Source organism: Bombina bombina, chromosome 6 (assembly GCF_027579735.1).
Source record: "Bombina bombina isolate aBomBom1 chromosome 6, aBomBom1.pri, whole genome shotgun sequence".
NCBI lineage: Eukaryota > Metazoa > Chordata > Amphibia > Anura > Bombinatoridae > Bombina > Bombina bombina.
In genome coordinates this window covers 1,039,159,153-1,039,178,460 of record NC_069504.1, presented here as the reverse complement: position 1 = coordinate 1,039,178,460, position 19,308 = coordinate 1,039,159,153, and the positions used below count along the sequence as shown (strand labels likewise).

General features: G+C 37.7%; 1 protein-coding gene across 1 annotated transcript in view; it reads left to right on the top strand.

The window, feature by feature from the left end:
• CYFIP2 (cytoplasmic FMR1 interacting protein 2) overlaps window positions 1-19,308 on the top strand; it is a 236,629-nt gene that overhangs the window by 93,206 nt on the left and 124,115 nt on the right. The window contains exons 8-12 of the mRNA XM_053718790.1: window positions 6,872-7,000; window positions 8,308-8,412; window positions 9,073-9,164; window positions 14,950-15,067; window positions 16,965-17,084. Coding sequence (XP_053574765.1) covers window positions 6,872-7,000; window positions 8,308-8,412; window positions 9,073-9,164; window positions 14,950-15,067; window positions 16,965-17,084 — 564 coding nt within the window. The remainder of the gene's footprint in view (window positions 1-6,871; window positions 7,001-8,307; window positions 8,413-9,072; window positions 9,165-14,949; window positions 15,068-16,964; window positions 17,085-19,308) is intronic.

Sequence of the window (19,308 nt, the reverse complement as noted above, 5' to 3'; positions counted from 1 at the left end):
CGTCCCTTGAATTCCGATTGGCTGATAGGATTCTATCAGCCAATCGGAATTAAGGTAGGAATAATCCTATTGGCTTCGCTTGGACTTCGTTTGAAGAGGATGCTCTGTGTCGGCTGGATTGAAGATGGACCCTCTCCGGATGGATGAAGATAGAAGATGCCGCCTGGATGAAGCCTTCTGCCCGTCTGGAGGACCTCTTCTGCCCGGATCGGATGAAGACTTCTGCCCCTCTGGAGGACCACTTGAGCCCGGCTGGGTGAAGACGGCTCTAGGTAGGGTGATCTTCAAGGGGGTAGTGTTAGGTTTTATTAAGGGGGGATTGGGTGGGTTTTAGAGTAGGGTTGGGTGTGTGGGTGGTGGGTTTTAATGTGGGGGGGTATTGTATTTTATTTTTACAGGTAAAAGAGCTGATTACTTTGGGGCAATGCCCCGCAAAAGGTTCTTTTAAGAGCTATTTGTAATTTAGTATAGGGTAGGGTTTTTTTATTTTGGGGGGCTATTTTATTTTTTTAGGGGGATTAGAGTAGGTGTAATTAGTTTTAAAAATGTTTAATTATTTTTTTATTTTCTGTAATTTAGAGTTTGTTGTTTTTCATACTTTAGTTTATTTAATTTAATTGTATTTAATTGTAGGTAGTTTAGGTCATTAATTTAATGATAGTGTAGTGTTAGGTGTAATTGTAACTTAGGTTAGGATTTATTTTACAGGTAAATTTGTATTTATTTTAACTAGGAAGTTATTAAATAGTTAATAACTATTTAATAACTATTGTACCTAGTTAAAATAAATACAAAGTTGCCTGTAAAATAAAAATAAACTAATATAACTATTAGTTATATTGTAGCTAGCTTAGGGTTTATTTTATAGGTAAGTATTTAGTTTTAAATAGCAATAATTTGTTTAATTGTAGTAATTTTATTTATTTTAAATTATATTTAAATTAGGGGGGTGTTAGGGTTAGGTTTAGACTTATGTTTACGGGTTAATAAATTTAATATAGTAGCGGCGACGATGGGGGCGGCAGATTAGGGGTTAATAAATGTAGGTAGGTTGCGGCGACATTGGGGGGGCAGATTAGGGGTTAATAAATATAATGTAGGTGTCGGCGATATTGGGGGCAGCAGATTAGGGGTTCATAGGGATAATGTAGGTGGCGGCGGTGTCGAGCGGCAGATTAGGGGTTAATAATATAATGTAGGTGTCAGCGATAGCGGGGACGGCAGATTAGGGGTTAATAAGTGTAAGATTAGGGGTGTTTAGACTCGGGGTTCATGTTAGGGTGTTAGGTGTAGACATTACTTTTGTTTCCCCATAGGAATCAATGGGGCTGCGTTAGAAGCTGAACGCTGCTTTTTTGCAGGTGTTAGGTTTTTCTTCAGCTGAATCTGCCCCATTGATTCCTATAGGGAAATCGTGCACAAGCACGTTTAGCCAGCTTACAGCTACCGTAAGCAACACTGGTATTGAGGTGAGATGTGGAGCTAAATTTTGCTCTACCCTTACCTTTTTGCGACTAACGCCGGGTTTGTAAAAACCTGTAATACCAGCGTTGTCTTAAGGGAGGGTTAAAAAAAAAATGCTCATTAGCACCGCACCCCTGTTACCGCAAAACTCGTAATCTCGCAGAATGTGTGTGTGTATGTATGTACAATGCCTTGCAAAAGTATTCACCCCCCTTGACTTTTTACCTATTTTGTTACATTAGAGCCTTAAGTTCAATGTTTTATTAATCTGAATTTTATGTGATGGATCAGAACACAATAGTCTAACGGCTAGATTTAGAGTTCTGCGGCCAAAGGGGTGCGTTAGCTACGCTGGCTTTTTTCTCCCGCACCTTTTAAATACCGCTGGTATTTAGAGTTCACAGAAGGGCTGCGTTAGGCTCCTTTTTGGAGAGCTTTTCTATTTTAATTTTAGAATAGGGTAGGGCATTTTTTTATTTTGGGGGGCTTTGTTATTTTATTAGGGGGCTTAGAGTAGGTGTAATTAGTTTAAAATTGTTGTAATATTTTTCTAATGTTTGTAAATATTTTTTTATTTTTTGTAGCTTAGTTCTTTTTTATTTTTTGTACTTTAGTTAGTTTATTTAATTGTATTTATTTGTAGATATTGTATTTAATTAATTTATTGATAGTGTAGTGTTGGGTTTAATTGTAGATAATTGTAGGTAGTTTATTTAATTTATTTATTGATAGTGTAGTGTTAGGTTTAATTGTAACTTAGGTTAGGATTTATTTTACAGGTAATTTTGTAATTATTTTAACTAGGTAACTATTAAATAGTTATTAACTATTTAATAGCTATTGTACCTGGTTAAAATAAATACAAAGTTGCCTGTAAAATAAATATTAATCCTAAAATAGCTACAATATAATTATTATTTATATTGTAGCTATATTAGGGTTTATTTTACAGGTAAGTATTTAGATTTAAATAGGAATAATTTATTTAATAAGAGTTAATTTATTTCGTTAGAATAAAATTATATTTAACTTAGGGGGGTGTTAGGGTTAGGGTTAGAATTAGCTTTAGGGGTTAAAAAATGTATTAGAGTAGCTGTGAGCTCCGGTCGGCAGATTAGGGGTTAATACTTGAAGTTAGGTGTCGGCGATGTTAGGGAGAGCAGATTAGGGGTTAATACTATTTATTATAGGGTTATTGAGGCGGGAGTGAGGCGGATTAGGGGTTAATACATTTATTATATTAGCGTTGCGGTCCGGTCGGCAGATTAGGGGTTAATAAGTGTAGGTAGGTAGCGGCAACGTTGGGGGCGGCATATTAGGGGTTAATAAATATAATATAGGGGTCGGCGGTGTTAGGGGCAGCAGATTAGGGGTTCATAGGGATAACGTAGGTGGCAGTGGTGTGCGGTCGGCAGATTAGGGGTTAAAAAATTTTAATAGAGTGGCGGCGATGTGGGGGGACCTCGGTTTAGGGGTACATAGGTAGTTTATGGGTGTTAGTGTACTTTAGAGCACAGTAGTTAAGAGCTTTATAAACCGGCGTTAGCCCAGAAAACTCTTAACTACTGACTTTTTTCTGCGGCTGGAGTTTTGTCGTTAGATTTCTTCACTTCAGCCAAGACTCTAAATACCGGCGTTAGGAAGATCCCATTGAAAAGATAGGATACGCAAATGGCGTAGGAGGATCTGCGGTATGGAAAAGTCGCGGCTGCAAAGTGAGCATTAGACCCTTTCCTGACTGACTCCAAATACCAGCGGGCGGTAAAAACCAGCGTTAGGAGCCTCTAACGCTGGTTTTGACGGCTACCGCCCAACTCTAAATCTAGGCCTTAGTTAGTGAAGTGAAATGAGAAAAATATATACATAAAACTATTTTTTTGAAATAGAAAACAGAAAACTGGCATGTGCGTATGAAGCCCATAAAAAGCTGCAACCAATTACCTTCAGAAGTCACATAATTAGTGAAATGATGTCCACCTGTGTGCAATCTAAGTGTCACATGATCTGTCATTACATATACACACCTTTTTTTAAATGCCCCAGAGGCTGCAACACCTAAGCAAGAGGCACCACTAACCAAACACTGCCATGAAGACCAAGGAACTCTCCAAACAAGTAAGGGACAATGTTGTTGAGAAGTACACGTCAGGGTTAGGTTATACAAAAATATCCAATTCTTTGATGATCCTCAGGAGCAACATTAAATCTATCATAACCAAATGGAAAGAACATGGCACAACAGCAAACCTGCCAAGTGACGGCCGCCCACCAAAACTTACGGACAGGGCAAGGAGGGCATTAATCAGAGAGGCAGCACAGTGACCTAGGGTAACCCTGGATGAGCTGCAGAGTTCCACAGCAGAGACTGGAGTATCTGTACATAGGACGACAATAAGCCGTACGCTCCATAGAATTGGGCTTTATGGCAGAGTGGCCAGAAGAAAGCCATTACTTTCAGCAAAAAACAAAATGGCACGTTTTGAGTTTGCGAAAAGGCATGTGGGAGACTCCCAAAATGTATGGAGGAAGGTGCTCTAGTCTGATGAGGCTAAAATTGAACTTTTCGGCCATTAAAGAAAACGCTATGTCTGGCGCAAACCAACACATCAAATCACCCAAAGAACACCATATCCACAGTGAAACATGGTGGTGGCAGCATCATGCTGTGGGGATGTTTTTCAGCAGCCGGGACTGGGAAACTGGTCAGAGTTGAGGGAAAGATGGATGGTGCTAAATATAGAGATATTCTTGAGCAAAACCTGTACCACTCTGCGTGATTTAAGGCTAGGACGGAGGTTCACCTTCCTGCAGGACAATGACCCCAAACACACTTCTAAAGCAACACTTGAGTTGTTTAAGGGGAATGGCCTAGTCAAAGCCCAGACCTCAATCCATTAGAAAATCTGTGGTCAGACTTAAAGATTGCTGTTCACAAGTGCAAACCATCCAACTTGAAGGAGCTGGAGCAGTTTTGCAAGGAGGAATGGGCAAAAATCCCAGTGGTAAGATGTGGCAAGCTCATAGAGACTTATCCAAAGCGACTTGGAGGTGTGATTGCTGTAAAAGGTGGTTCTACAAAGTATTGACTTCATGGGGGTGAATAGTTATGCACATTGACTTTTTATGTTATTGTGTCCTATTTGTTGTTTGCTTCACAATAAAAAAAAAAAACATCTTCAAAGTTGTGGGCATGTTCTGTAAATTAAATGATGCAAATCCTCAAACAATCCATGTTAATTCCAGGTTGTGAGGCAACAAAACACGAAAAATGCAAAGGGGGGGGGGTGAATACTTTTGTAAGGCATTGTGTGTGTGTATATATATATATATATATATATATATATATATATATATATATATATATATATATATATATATATATATAATAAAAGAAAGAGCGCACTCCAATGGGAATCCTTTCATCAATACCTCACTTTATTAGTGAACGTTTTCGGACCATAAAGTTCGTCCTCAGACAAAAAAGTATGTACACACTTTTTTGTCTGAGGACCGGCTTTATGGTCTGAAAACGTTCACTAATAAAGTGAGGTATTGATGAAAGGATTTCCATTGGAGTGCACTCTTTCTTTTATTCTATATACATTTTTCTGCTGCACCCTGGGCTGCTGCTTTTGGAAGTCTGGAGTGTGATCTGTTTGGACTTATATATATATATATATATATATATATATGCATATGAAGAGAGAAGCGCTCTACCAGGAACGAACAACAGCTCATTAGCAAGTTCTATGGCTATTTACCACCCGGAAGCAGTCTCTTTTAGACCAGTGTGCTTTTTACAGAGAAAAACTTTGATGAAGTATATCAGTCTTATCCCGCCAAGTAAGGTCAGTCCAGCCCCGAAATACCAGACAATTCTCCTCTGAACCAGGAACATGACAACCCCAGACGATCGTTTCGGCCTCCTATGGGCCTCGTCAGTGAGGTGCAGCCACATTCCTCTAAGCACAATGGGCAAGGAGTCCACGTCTGGTTTCCCCATCACCCATAGGGAGACCTCCCTAGGGTCATATTAATTTGCATACGAAGAGAGGAGCGCTCTACCAGGAACGAACAACAGCTCATCAGCTAGTTCTATGGCGATTTACCACCCAGGAGCAGCCTCTTTTAGACCAGTGTGCTTTTCACAGAAAAAACTTTCCTGTAGTTTTTCTGTCTAATCCTGCCAAGTAAGGTCAGTCCAGCCCCGAAATACCAGGCAATTCTCCTCTGAACCAGGAACATGACAACTCCAGGTGATCTTTTTGGCCTCCTATTGGCCTCGTCAGTGAGGTGCAGCCACATTCTTCTAAGCACAATGGGCAAGGAGTCCACGTCTGGTTTCCCCATCACCCATAGGGAGACCTCCCTAGGGTCATATTAATTTGCATACGAAGAGAGAAGCGCTCTACCAGGAACGAACAACAGCTCATCAGCTAGTTCTGTGACGATTTACCACCCAGGAGCAGCCTCTTTTAGACCAGTGTTCTTTTCACAGCGAAAAACTTTCTTGAAGTATATCAGTCTGATCTCGCCAAGTAAGGTCAGTCCAGCCCCAAAATATCAGGCAATTCTCCTCTGAACAAGGAACATGACAACCCCAGACAATCGTTTCGGCCTCCTATGGGCCTTGTCAGTAAGGTGCAGCCACATTCCTCTAAGCACACTGGACAAGGTGTCCACATTTGGTTTCCCCCATCACCCATAGGGAGACCTCCTTAGGGTCATATTAATTTGCATATGAAGGAGGCTGCTCCTGGGTGGTAAATCGCCATAGAACTAGCTGATGAAACATAACTTATGTTTCAATTCAACTCCATAGTCTATATCTTAGTATAGAGGACCTTCAGCTTATCACTCAAGTGATATCCGACATTAGGTTTTCAGTTCGCCCCCATAGAAGTCTGTTTTGTGAGCGATTTAGTGCATCTCTGCTATCTGAAATCCAGATATTAGTGCACCCTAAACTTTGAGCGATAAAAAACTACTTTTAACTAATTTGAGTGCAGAAAGTGCTATTGATTGAAGAGGTTATATTAGCGCATAATGGAGCTTATATTTTTGCACTTCACTTGTGTTTTAGTCCGTAATCATTTTATCATTTAACAAACAATAAAATATATTTTCCTGTGTATATTTCATATTGCTTGAATAATGTTGTCACCAATACTATATAACATGTCACAATCATAAGAGTTTTTGCAGACATTTTTTGACAATTAAAATAATAAAGTTGAGCAACGTGAATGTCACATCACTCATTTTACCCCCTTGGCTGCAAGAGAGGGCTCTTGCAGCAAAGGGGTTGTTACATATATGCATTGCTGATTCAGTGTATAGCGAGGGGTACAGGATCATCGGCGTTAGGGCAGTTTAATTTAATTGTGCTTATTTGTATTCTCCACAGTGTCTGCACCAGCAGTTGGAGGTAATTCCTGGCTACGAGGAGCTATTGGCTGACATTGTGAACATCTGTGTGGATTATTATGAGAACAAAATGTATCTAACGCCAAGTGAAAAGCACATGCTGCTGAAGGTAAAGTGCAGAATAGTTTTTCTTAAATAATGGAACATTTTAGGAGCCTTAAGGATCAGAAGACCCACTCAGTTAAAAAGAACTATTGGCTTGATAACTCAAACTTACTTTTTAATTTCTCCACTAAATGCATCCGGTTATTTTTTTTAATTTCATTACTGAATCTTTGTCTAGATATTCATGTGTCCTCTACCTATTCCGTAAAGTAGTGTTTACATAGTAAGATAGTAGATGAGGTTAACAGAAGGCAAAAATCCATCAAATTCAGCCTTTTATAGATCTGCCCTTGGATTCTGATTTAGCCAAATATCTGTTAAAGTCTTAAAAGCTATTTCCTGTATTGGCTGGCATTACATCCTTAGGGAGTTTGATTGCGCTTACAGGGAAAAGCATTTAGTTGCTGAACATTAAATGTCCTTTCCTCTAGCCTTAAAGTGTGACCTCTAGTAACAAACGTAGCTCCTTTCTGTGACAGCATGATGAGGTTTGCTGAGGAGCATGCAAAAAAAAGAATAAAAATAATAATACATTTTAAAAGAAATTTTTTTAGATGCAACATATAAAAATAAAAATGACTAAGACTGAAAGATAGTTTTAGAAACACACAGGCACAAAAGTACATCAGTGGTTGCCAACATTTATTTCTTTGAAAAAACCCTTGGCATAAGCCAATCATTTATTTCTTACAACCTTATTGGTGCCTTTAATATAATGCACTAACATAATAATAATAATAATAATAATAAAACTGTGACAATAAACAGACTGTATCTAAGACCTGATTGGACAAAGCAGAGGAGATAAGATAAACATAATCAAGGGGTGATCCAGGATTGTCCTACATTATCAAAATCCTAAATGCTTTTTTTTTCTAGTAGAATGACATATTTTCAATACTATATTGGTGTAGATGTTTTGAAACACAATATTTAATACATGGTATATATATAATGTATTTATAAAATAACTCTAATGTCCTATTGAAAAGATTGGGGTGCAATCAATGTGTGTAATACTAGAATAATACTGTGCTAGCAGTCTCAATAATAGCAACGCAATTATAAAACCCCTTATCACTTGAGCTTAACTGTAATCTGGCCCATTGTGTGCAGCCTTGTCACTCTTTGGTATGTTGTTGCTAATGCTAATGTACATTTAATGCCATCTGGATATATTTTTCCTTACTGCATATGAAATATTCCTGTTTTAATTCCCATAACCAACTACAGAGTTTTTTTAAATCAAAACATTGGGCATTCTAGGAATGATTTACTTTGTATGAAGAATATTGCTCTCTTGTGTTACAGGTTATGGGATTTGGCTTGTATTTAATGGATGGAAATGTCAGTAACATTTATAAATTGGATGCAAAGAAGAGGATCAATCTCAGCAAAATTGACAAATTCTTCAAGGTGATGTAACAATCTACAGAAACATTATAATGTATTAATATTCCTGCTAAAAACTACTGCAGGGGTGGCAAACCTATGGGACAAGTGTCCCAGGCGGTACCCAAAACAAATCTGCTTGGTTTCATTACCTGCAGTCGTAGTATTTAATACTTTTTTCCTTATGAATTCATGCTATATATCTGCAATTAAGCTTTTATTGCTTTCATATATTTTATTGTTTTTATAAGAAAAATAACTTTAATGCTTCTTTAACATACCATTATAATTTTAAAAATAGTTGCCATGGCTCTCATATTTATACTTTTTAAAAATTATCCTTAAGTCAGGCACACACAATCTCAGAAAGTTTATAATTTAATTTATTTAATTAATGTAAAAATATATTGTGTTTATTTTATGTTTGTTGCCTAAAAACATATGGGCTTAATTATACATTCCTAACTATTATACATCTTGCTCACACATACCATAAAGTGTGAGAAGCTTTTCGGACAGTTACAGCTACTGACAGCACTTTTTACTTTTCTTTGTGACTGATGCGGACTAAACTTCAAGTTTCTGAGACTTATGATACCTCTGCATTTGCCCAGATAGACTAAGCACAGACTCAAAGCAGTGTTCTCACTAAAGGGCGCAGTGCATCTTTTTTTTCTCTTGCAGCAGTTGCAGGTGGTGCCTCTGTTCGGCGATATGCAGATAGAGCTGGCCAGATACATTAAGACCAGTGCTCACTATGAAGAGAACAAATCAAAGTGAGTGCATGCCGTAATGTGTCCCAGCTCCAGGGAGAACTAGGTGGAATTGTCTGTGGGAATTACCCATATAGATGAGGAGCACTGATGCTGCAGTATAAAGAAGCTTGTGGTTGTAAAAATGCTCTAATTATAGTAATTTAGAATCTGTTTAACGCAGTTGCATCTCCTTGGCCACTTGAAGATAAGATTCAGAACGAAGTGTCACTGCTTCTTAACATTTTAATATTTGGTCCTGAATACTAGTACTTAACTGGGTTTTATATTAAAGACTTGGGATTGAGTCAGCCTTGGAACTAAGACAGAAGCAGGGTATTACTTGAGTACTTGACACTATGCAAAATGGAGCAAGGAAGAAAATATCCAAAGAACATTTTAAAGATGTCAGCCACTGGTAGAGGAAAAAGGAGGTGGTAATAGAAATATAGGGGTTTATTACAACCTTGTGCTTATTGCTAAAGTTCTTATTTTAATGTATTAACTTTAATTAATTGTGCATGTAGCACTAGTATCTGGTGATGCGGCTTCATAGGGGTCAATTTATCAAAGGCTTCGCCCCCCTACGACTGCAGGTTCTCACAAGAGAACATGCAGTCTGTATTTATGAAGCAGCTGTTATCAGACCGCTGCTTCCCTAACCTCTTTCTCATCTGACCGGGAAGATTGACAGCTCCTGCCTGCGGGCGATTGGCTGTGCGCAGGCAGGGGGCAGTGTTGCACAAGAGTACAAAATTGCGTTCTTGTGCAATGCTGAATTCCAGCAGCGTAATTCAGCCCGCCAGAGGCGAGCTGCAGTGGACAGGGCGGGTATGTATGCCCCTGTTTGCCGTAGCTTGATAAATTGGGGGTTTATCAAATCTATTTAGCTGTTGAATTTAATAAGCAAAAATGTCCGTCCGTCCCCGTAAAGGTCTCAGTTAGTATCAAGATGTTGGATTGTGATCAGCCAATCAGATCTGGTATAATACCATTTGTAATTTGTAAGAAGGTTTTTTGAGGGAGAGTAATGTGGGTTGTATCAATTCAAACTTAAGGGATAAATCAAATTTATTATTTATATATCGTAACCCTTAAGTTCCAGAACCATTAACAGTAATATACATCAAAATGTACAATGGGATGCAAAAAAAAGGAGAGAGATTTTGCAGCACAGAGAGAAAGACTGTTGGGTACTGGACTTCGTTAAGTACTAAAACCCACTGTCAGAGTATGCAAAAAATAAGTGTGATCAAAATTCAATACTTTGGAATACAATTGACAACTTCATTCACACAAAATAACTTTATTAGAAAAAATAATTAAAGTAATAGTCCGGCTGGACTAGTACTCACGCACACTCACACACATACGGTTTAAAATTTGCTGGAACTCAGACTATATAATTTAATCTGAATTGCACCTCATAAAGTATACATCACTCCTTAACAGGAGATATTGGAGTATTTGTATATATATAGACAATCAACTCCTGTAGGAAAGTGAGTATGTTATTACCAGTGGTAGTAAGGTGTACCTAATAAGTACTTATACAAAAAAGCACAACATTAGTATGAATAGTATCCGATTCAATTACCGGTTTGTGTGCTGAGAAGTAAAAAGGTCTATAGTACACTCAATATGTATATGTTAGTCGAACAGTCAAAAGTAAAGCTGGTGATTTACTGTGTTCCTAAATTATAATCATTGCAAGTGTTGCAAAAAATGTTAAACTGATATGAAAAGGCCACAGTCACAGCACAGTCATTGGTTATTTTTAAAGTACGGTATATACCTTTCAATAAAGATTCAAATGCACTATATATATATATATAATGCACATATCTATCGTTAAGTGTAATATTTGTGTATGCCTTAGTACAATCAATTATTGACTTTGCTTTGAAACAGAGATAGAGATCAGTTTTTCAATTCAGCCTTGCTGAATACAAATATACCAGCAGGCAACCCACGAATGGAAACATATGCTGAGCTTAGCTAGAAAAGGTCTCTTCTATAGCGGAGGCCTGTTTAAACATTAGCTGTCTTTGGAGCTTATAGTTCAACCACACTGAGTATCAATATACCAGCATTCACCAATGGAACAATATGCTGAGCTGAACTAAAAAAAGGTCTCTTCTATAGCGGGGGCCTGTTTAATCATTTAACTGTCACTGAAGCTATAGTACAACCTTGCTAAGTATAGGTATGCCCACAGGTTGCCTACGTTTAAGAAAAATATGCTGAGCTGAGAAAAGGTCTCTTCTATAGCGGAGGCCTGTTTAACCATTAACTAGTGCTGTGTATAATTCTGAACACAGATTACCCAGGATCGACAAAAAGTCTGCTAATCTTAGACTGAGTCAGGCACCTGCACGAGGTTATGGAACCTCGATTTTAATAGCTGACTCAGCCTCAATACTTAAATTGCACCATAGTGAATACGTTTATAGACAGTGGCAGTTAATATTAAAACAAGGCCTCCGCTATAGAAGAGACCTTTTTCAGTCTAAGATTAGCAGACTTTTTGTCGATCCTGGGTAATCTGTGTTCAGAATTATACACAGCACTAGTTAATGGTTAAACAGGCCTCTGCTATAGAAGAGACCTTTTCTCAGCTCAGCATATTTTTCTTAAACGTAGGCAACCTGTGGGCATACCTATACTTAGCAAGGTTGTACTATAGCTTCAGTGACAGTTAAATGATTAAACAGGCCTCCGCTATAGAAGAGACCTTTTTTTAGTTCAGCTCAGCATATTGTTCCATTGGTGAATGCTGGTATATTGATACTCAGTGTGGTTGAACTATAAGCTCCAAAGACAGCTAATGTTTAAACAGGCCTCCGCTATAGAAGAGACCTTTTCTAGCTAAGCTCAGCATATGTTTCCATTCGTGGGTTGCCTGCTGGTATATTTGTATTCAGCAAGGCTGAATTGAAAAACTGATCTCTATCTCTGTTTCAAAGCAAAGTCAATAATTGATTGTACTAAGGCATACACAAATATTACACTTAACGATAGATATGTGCATTATATATATATAGTGCATTTGAATCTTTATTGAAAGGTATATACCGTACTTTAAAAATAACCAATGACTGTGCTGTGACTGTGGCCTTTTCATATCAGTTTAACATTTTTTGCAACACTTGCAATGATTATAATTTAGGAACACAGTAAATCACCAGCTTTACTTTTGACTGTTCGACTAACATATACATATTGAGTGTACTATAGACCTTTTTACTTCTCAGCACACAAACCGGTAATTGAATCGGATACTATTCATACTAATGTTGTGCTTTTTTGTATAAGTACTTATTAGGTACACCTTACTACCACTGGTAATAACATACTCACTTTCCTACAGGAGTTGATTGTCTATATATATACAAATACTCCAATATCTCCTGTTAAGGAGTGATGTATACTTTATGAGGTGCAATTCAGATTAAATTATATAGTCTGAGTTCCAGCAAATTTTAAACCATATGTGTGTGAGTGTGCGTGAGTACTAGTCCAGCCGGACTATTACTTTAATTATTTTTTCTAATAAAGTTATTTTGTGTGAATGAAGTTGTCAATTGTATTCCAAAGTATTGAATTTTGATCACACTTATTTTTTGCCTACTCTGACAGTGGGTTTTAGTACTTAACGAAGTTTGATAATACCATTTGTCACTGAACCAATAATTAACAAAGTGCTACCAATACACAATAAGAATCACTGATTGTAATTATTTTGACATTAAAAAGGGCTCAGCTATAGTTATTATCATGCGGATAATTATCAATCCACATGTTGTTATTATTATCAGCTATTTGTAGAGCGCCGACAGATTGCGCAGAGATCAAGAGCCGGGTAGGCTCGAAACGTAGCTGCTAACTACTTTGTTTGATCCTGATGTTGTTTCAATAAAGGATAATTTTTTAATAAAGATAGGTGTTGTTGCTGATTTTAGCTATATATATGTACTGGTAGAGTGTAGAGGCTGAAGTTGACATGGCTGCAAATTAAGGGAATGAATGTGGCAGCCTCCCTAACTCTTCTATCTTACCTTAGTAAAGTCTGGTATATGGGATGCCCTAGTTGAAATGAGTAGAAGCAGGTTCTTATCTTTGTGTGGCCTAGGAGATCATTCTGCTCTGTGTAACTCTCCCATTTGTCATGTTCATGTGCCATTCAGTAGCCACCCATAGCTGCCTGCTTTATGTCTATATAAATGTATGTATGGTGCGTTTGTACACAAATCATACCACATGCTCCTGTCTAAGTGCATTCTACATTTGCACAATTTATCTCTAGATTTCTTAACACGTAAAAAAAAAGATCTTAACAGAAGATTGATTTTAATGGAAGCTCATTTGACAATAGCTATTTATAGATGGGCAACAATAGTGCATTAAAGTCTAGCAAATCTGATGTAAAGGGACAAACAAATATACAAAGGAAATGCCCCATTTCCCTAAAGCTTTTTTTTTTTTTTAAACAGTTGCCCAATCAGTCACTGGGTGTGGCCTGCTTTGGAAAGCCTAGGTGCACACAGTATGGGGCTTAAACTATGTACTGAATATTAAGAAAGGGGGGATTATTTAAAAATGAATTGCACTAACCAAACACAGCATTTAATTTTCACACCCCTCGTGCCCCTTTAGGATGTTACTTGGTAAAAAAACAAACACATTCTTTAAAAGAACTAAAAAAGTATAATATTTATATTACGTTAATGTGAAGATTTATGGCAAAAGGGAATTCATTTTGGATCGTGCAGGTTTAAAATAAAAATAAACAACCACATCCATTAGTCACCATACACAGGCTTTGTATTTGTTATGTGCCAGCAGTCTGCAAAGGAAAGTGAGCTCAATTTGTTTGTATTTTTTTATTTATTTGTTTTTATTACCCAAAGCATACACAGTCTGGATAGTGAGTTAGCGGGCACAATATTCCATCAGCCACTAAGCACTTACTACATATAATGCTATCTTATATTCCCTCCCTCTTGTGGCTGGTGATTTTAGCACTAACTGCTTTCACTATTCCCAACCAGCAAACAAATATCTGCTTAATGAGAGGTTACCTATTCCTCAGTACATCTCGGTATTGGATAAACTGAGCTTTTTAAATTACACTAGTGAAAAATGAGACCCTAGGCACCAGCGTGTATTACCCAATATCTGGCAGATAAAGCATACAATTTTAAACAACTTACCAACTGACTTCTATTATCTGTGTTGCTTTGTTTACTTGATATCCTTTGTTGAAGAGCATACCTTCCATTACACCGCCTTACATTCACTTGTATTCACTTGTATTCAGCTAGCTGCCTGAAGTGCTTTGCTGCTCCTTTACCAAAAGATACCAAGAAAATGAAGCAAATTTGATAATATTGGAATGTTTTTTAAAACTGAATGTTCTATCTGAATTATGAAAGCATAATGTTGGATTTCATGTCTGTTTAGTGCACAGTGTGTGTTCACATACTTGTGCTTAGCACACCCTGGTGCATGCACACTATATCCTCTTCACATGAACACATAATGAGTGTTTTTGCGCTTAGCTATTCTTGTGCTTGTACAGCGTTGGGTTCCTGAGTAGTGCTTGTACTATTGTGCACCTACATATTCATCAGGCTATGCTTTCTGTTTATGAGTGTGCACATTGTATGTTCATGGTTAGTTCTGTGCACAATTATTGTCTGCAAATCACTGTAGCACCATCCTGCAGTGCCTTTAGGCTCCCTCTGCTACTGGTCCCTGGCCTTATTCACGCAGATACCTAGGTTTACACAGCTACTTTCCTGCCCAGGTGGACTTGCACCCAGAGCAGCATCAGCCCTCAGTACAATATCTGTGAGCAGATGGTTCAGATTCGGGACGACCACATCCGCTTCATCTCTGAGTTGGCTCGTTACAGCAACAGTGAGGTAAGAAAAACACTAACAGGTACTGTGCGTTTCACTTTATAATCTGTGTAATATTTAGTATTTTACAGCAGGGGCGGGGCTAGTTTAAAAAGGACTTGAAACAAAATACATTCTAAACATAATAATATATTCAATGCATATCATATGCAGATTCAGGCCTAGTTCCCATTCATATGGTAAATTGTGGAAACTGGTAATAAAAACGTCTATGGAGACTTTACCACCTCTATGGAAACTAGGCCTTAGTTTTTAGCAGCATTATTTAAATATTGAAGAAATAAGTGTAGATATCTAGAGGCCCATTTATCAAGCTCCGTATGGAGCTTGTGGGCCCGTGTTTCTGGCGAGTCTTCAGACTCGCCAGAAACAGCAGTTATGAAGCAGCGGTCTAAAGACCGCTGCTCCATAACACTGTACGACTGCTCTGAGCAGACGGACAGGAATCGCCACAATTTAACCCGATCAAGTACGATCGGGTTGATTGACACCTCCCTGCTTGCGGCCAATTGGCCGCGAGTCTGCAGGGGCGGCGTTGCACCAGCAGCTCTTGTGAGCTGCTGGTGCAATGCTGAATACGGAGAGCGTATTGCTCTCCACATTCAGCGAGGTCTTGCGGACCTAATCCACACTGTCGGATCAGGTCCGCAAGACCTTTGATACATAGGCCCCCAAGTCTCCATAAAGTGGCTTCCCTAGGTTTAAACGCCTGTTATGTTATCTTTATATCTCCTTTGCTGAGGATAGTTAGGGACAGTTATAAATTCATTACCAGAGTAACAATCTCACACTGTTTAATGTTCCTTTAAACAACTTAATAAATTGAGGAACTGGATATGGGTACATGCATTGAATTAAACAAGCATGCTGAAGTTTAGAAAACTTTCATCATATAATTATTATGATTTTTAGTATTATCAGTTATTTGTAGAGCAGCAACAGATTCTGCAACGTTATAAACATTGGTATAGTATGCAAAGGTAGCATTTATAGGAGACAAATGCGTAGAGGGCCCTGCCAAGAGTTGCACTGTTGTAAATCACCTCTCATGAAAGTGATCTATAAAACATCTGGGCTTGTAGGGTTACATGCTAAGGGGGTTAAAGGGGATGACAAAGGAGGAGGAAAGGAACTGAGATAAGAAGAGTTAGCGTGTATTGTATGCATCCCTGAACAGTAGAGTCTTTAAGGAGCTCTTGAAAATATGAAAAATAGTGGAGGGTCTTGTGGACAGTGGAGCGAGGCAGAGAGTTCTACAAAATAGGGGCCATTCTAGAGAAGTCCTGTAGACGGGAATGTTGGGAGGCAACAAGAGAGGAGGAGAGAATTAGGTTGTGAGCAGAGCAAAGGGGATGGGAGGGAGAGTATCTGGAGAAGTCTGTTGTTATTGAGGACCTTGAATGTCAGAGTCAGGATTTTGTGGAGGGGTTTTCTGTATGATGAAGACAAGCTTTTAGAAGTGACAAAATGATAAAAGTTGCAGTGTTGTTTGAGGTAATCTAATTAATGATAGGGATGTGCAAATACAGAAATTAGTGTGTGTAACTTTTACTCTAATAAATCCGGCACTGAAATGACCCAAATGCCGCAGACCGCAGACATTTTCAGTATTGTTTGCACTTTCCTACTAAATAATAAAAATAGGCTTGGAAATGTTATACACACAAATGTGTAATAAAATAAGTTGTCTGATTATCTTCAGCATTTCCCAGTGCTGACCTCACCTCATAATACAAATTGTTATTAAGGTAAAGAAGCAGGTTGTTTTTCTATTTCATTAAATGTAAATTGTTTACTATATTAAAATATTTTGAATGCTTTTCAAATAGTGGTGACATTCTAAATTTAATCTCATGAGTATTCCAAGGAATGGTTCATAATCATGGTTGGTTTCCGGCAGGTGGTAACGGGTTCAGGTCTGGACAGCCAGAAATCTGATGAAGAATACCGGGAGTTATTTGACCTGGCACTGAGAGGGCTGCAACTGCTGTCTAAGTGGAGTGCCCATGTCATGGAGGTGGTAAGTGCCCACACAGGCAATATTATGTTAGTTATTTTCTGTGGGTCTGTTCCCATCTAGTTGAAGAGCTGTGATTATGAATTTTGTACTAAATTGTTTACAAGCATCTTATTTACCTTTATTTTGCCATCTGAAATGGCTGATTTACCCGTTGAATCCACAACCTCTACTAAAAACTTCATTACTGTAATAATAGCTAACAGGGAGCTGTGTAAACAAGAGACATCAGAAGAAGTTAGCATGCCAGTGGGGGTGTAAGAGAGATCCCTGTCAGTTTTAAAGAGTGTTCCTGAAGTTTAAATACATTTAACGCTTATCTGCTGCTTGTTTGTGTACACTGTACCCTTTAATTTATGATTACATTTTATTTTATTGCTTGGGTGTTATATAAATAATAAAGTTAGACAAGATTACATTCAATTATTAATTGTACACATCAAAAGGTAAATGTATCAAGCTGCATTCTCAGCTTCTGAGACTTTGGGGTGCAGGCTTGAATGCAAGGTCTTGTACAATTCTAAATTTTACCAATCAATTCTGTATTACAAGTGGCAATTGTGGGTGTGGGTTAACTGAAAAAACCTGCATTCAAACACGGTCATTGACATTATTGCGTCAAATAGATGCCATGTTTTCCTTTTGCTTTGGCTGCATATCTTTTGCTTCCTTGGAATCAATAAAAATCCTACAAAGATCTTTTAAAAGCCTGTGAAATGCCTGTTTCTTAATGTTTCTCATATGTTTAACTATATTTTCCTTTCTTAAAGGCCATGATACCCAAATGTTGAAACAATTGAAAGTTATGCAGCATAGTGTCAAAAGCTGACTAAAAAATATTACCTGAAAATCTCTATGTAAAAAAGAAAGATATTTACCTCAAAATGTCCTAAGTATTCACATCCCATTGTAAAGGACTTTAAGCAGCAAATCAATATGCCTGTCCCGGGACCTGCAAGGGAGTGAGCCTCATGCATACTCATCTTATTTCCCTATTCAGTTTAAGGAATTTTACTATGAAATCTCATGAGAGTTAAGTGAAATCTCATGAGATCACAGTAAGAGATTTCATGACCTCAGCACTGTTGATGCTGATTGGCTGCTGTTCATTTCTTCATTTATTTATTTTTTACCTGTAGCTGGGCAGCAGCTGAAGTATAACTTTTTACACAGGACTTACTCTGGTGAGTTGAGGACATTGTGAGGTAAAATATCTTTCTTTTTTACATGGAGATGCTCAGGTGATATTTTCCTGTCAGCTTTTTACAGTTATACTGCATCAGTTTCAAGTTATTTAGCATATGAGTATTATGTCCCTTTAAGTAATTTGATTGGAGACTAATTTGCTGGAATCACATTTCACCATGCTATATAATTCTCTTTATCATTATCTTACTCTTTTTATACACAGTTAGGTCTGTATTTGGACATTGATAAAGTTATAGTTATTTTACTGTTAAAAAAAAAAGATTGGAGTCCGCTTTAATTTGAGGATATTTACATTAAAATTGGATGGAGAAGGGTAGTCTCCTCCTTGTCAAGGAACAAAAAGTAATTGACCAACTGACAAGCTGTTTCATGTCCAGGTGTTACTTAAATAACAATTGAGGAGTTGAAAAGTCTGGAGTTTATTCCAAATATGGAATTTGCATTTGGAAGCTGTTGCTGAGAACTCTCAATATGAGGTCCAAATAACTGGTAATGCCATCATACATCATAGAGATAGCAGAAACATTAGGAATAGCCAAATCAACAATTTGGTACATTTAAAAAAGAACAAAAGAACGCATTAGTGAGTTAAGCAAAACCAAAAGGCCTGGACGACCACAGAAGACAACTGTGGTGGATGTTCGTAAAGCAAGTTCCGAAAAGCCAGATATCATATAACAGAAGACAGAAGTGTCCAACAAAGAGCTAAAGTGTAACAGTAAAATAAAAATCAAATTTATTGCATATAGGTATAGGATAATCCTAATAATTATGTAATGGTGTCACCTAAAAAGTAAAAGAAAATATAGTTCAAAAACGTACAACTATTTCTAACAAATACCCCAAAGTGTCGAAAGCATCTCAGCAGAAATGTAATAGTTTTAGGTGACACCATTAAATCATTGTAAGGATTTTCCTATTCCTATTGGATACACCATTTTGGAATAATGTTTTTGGATATAGACTTTCTGGAATAACACCTTTACACACGCACATTATGACACGAATGGGATTAATT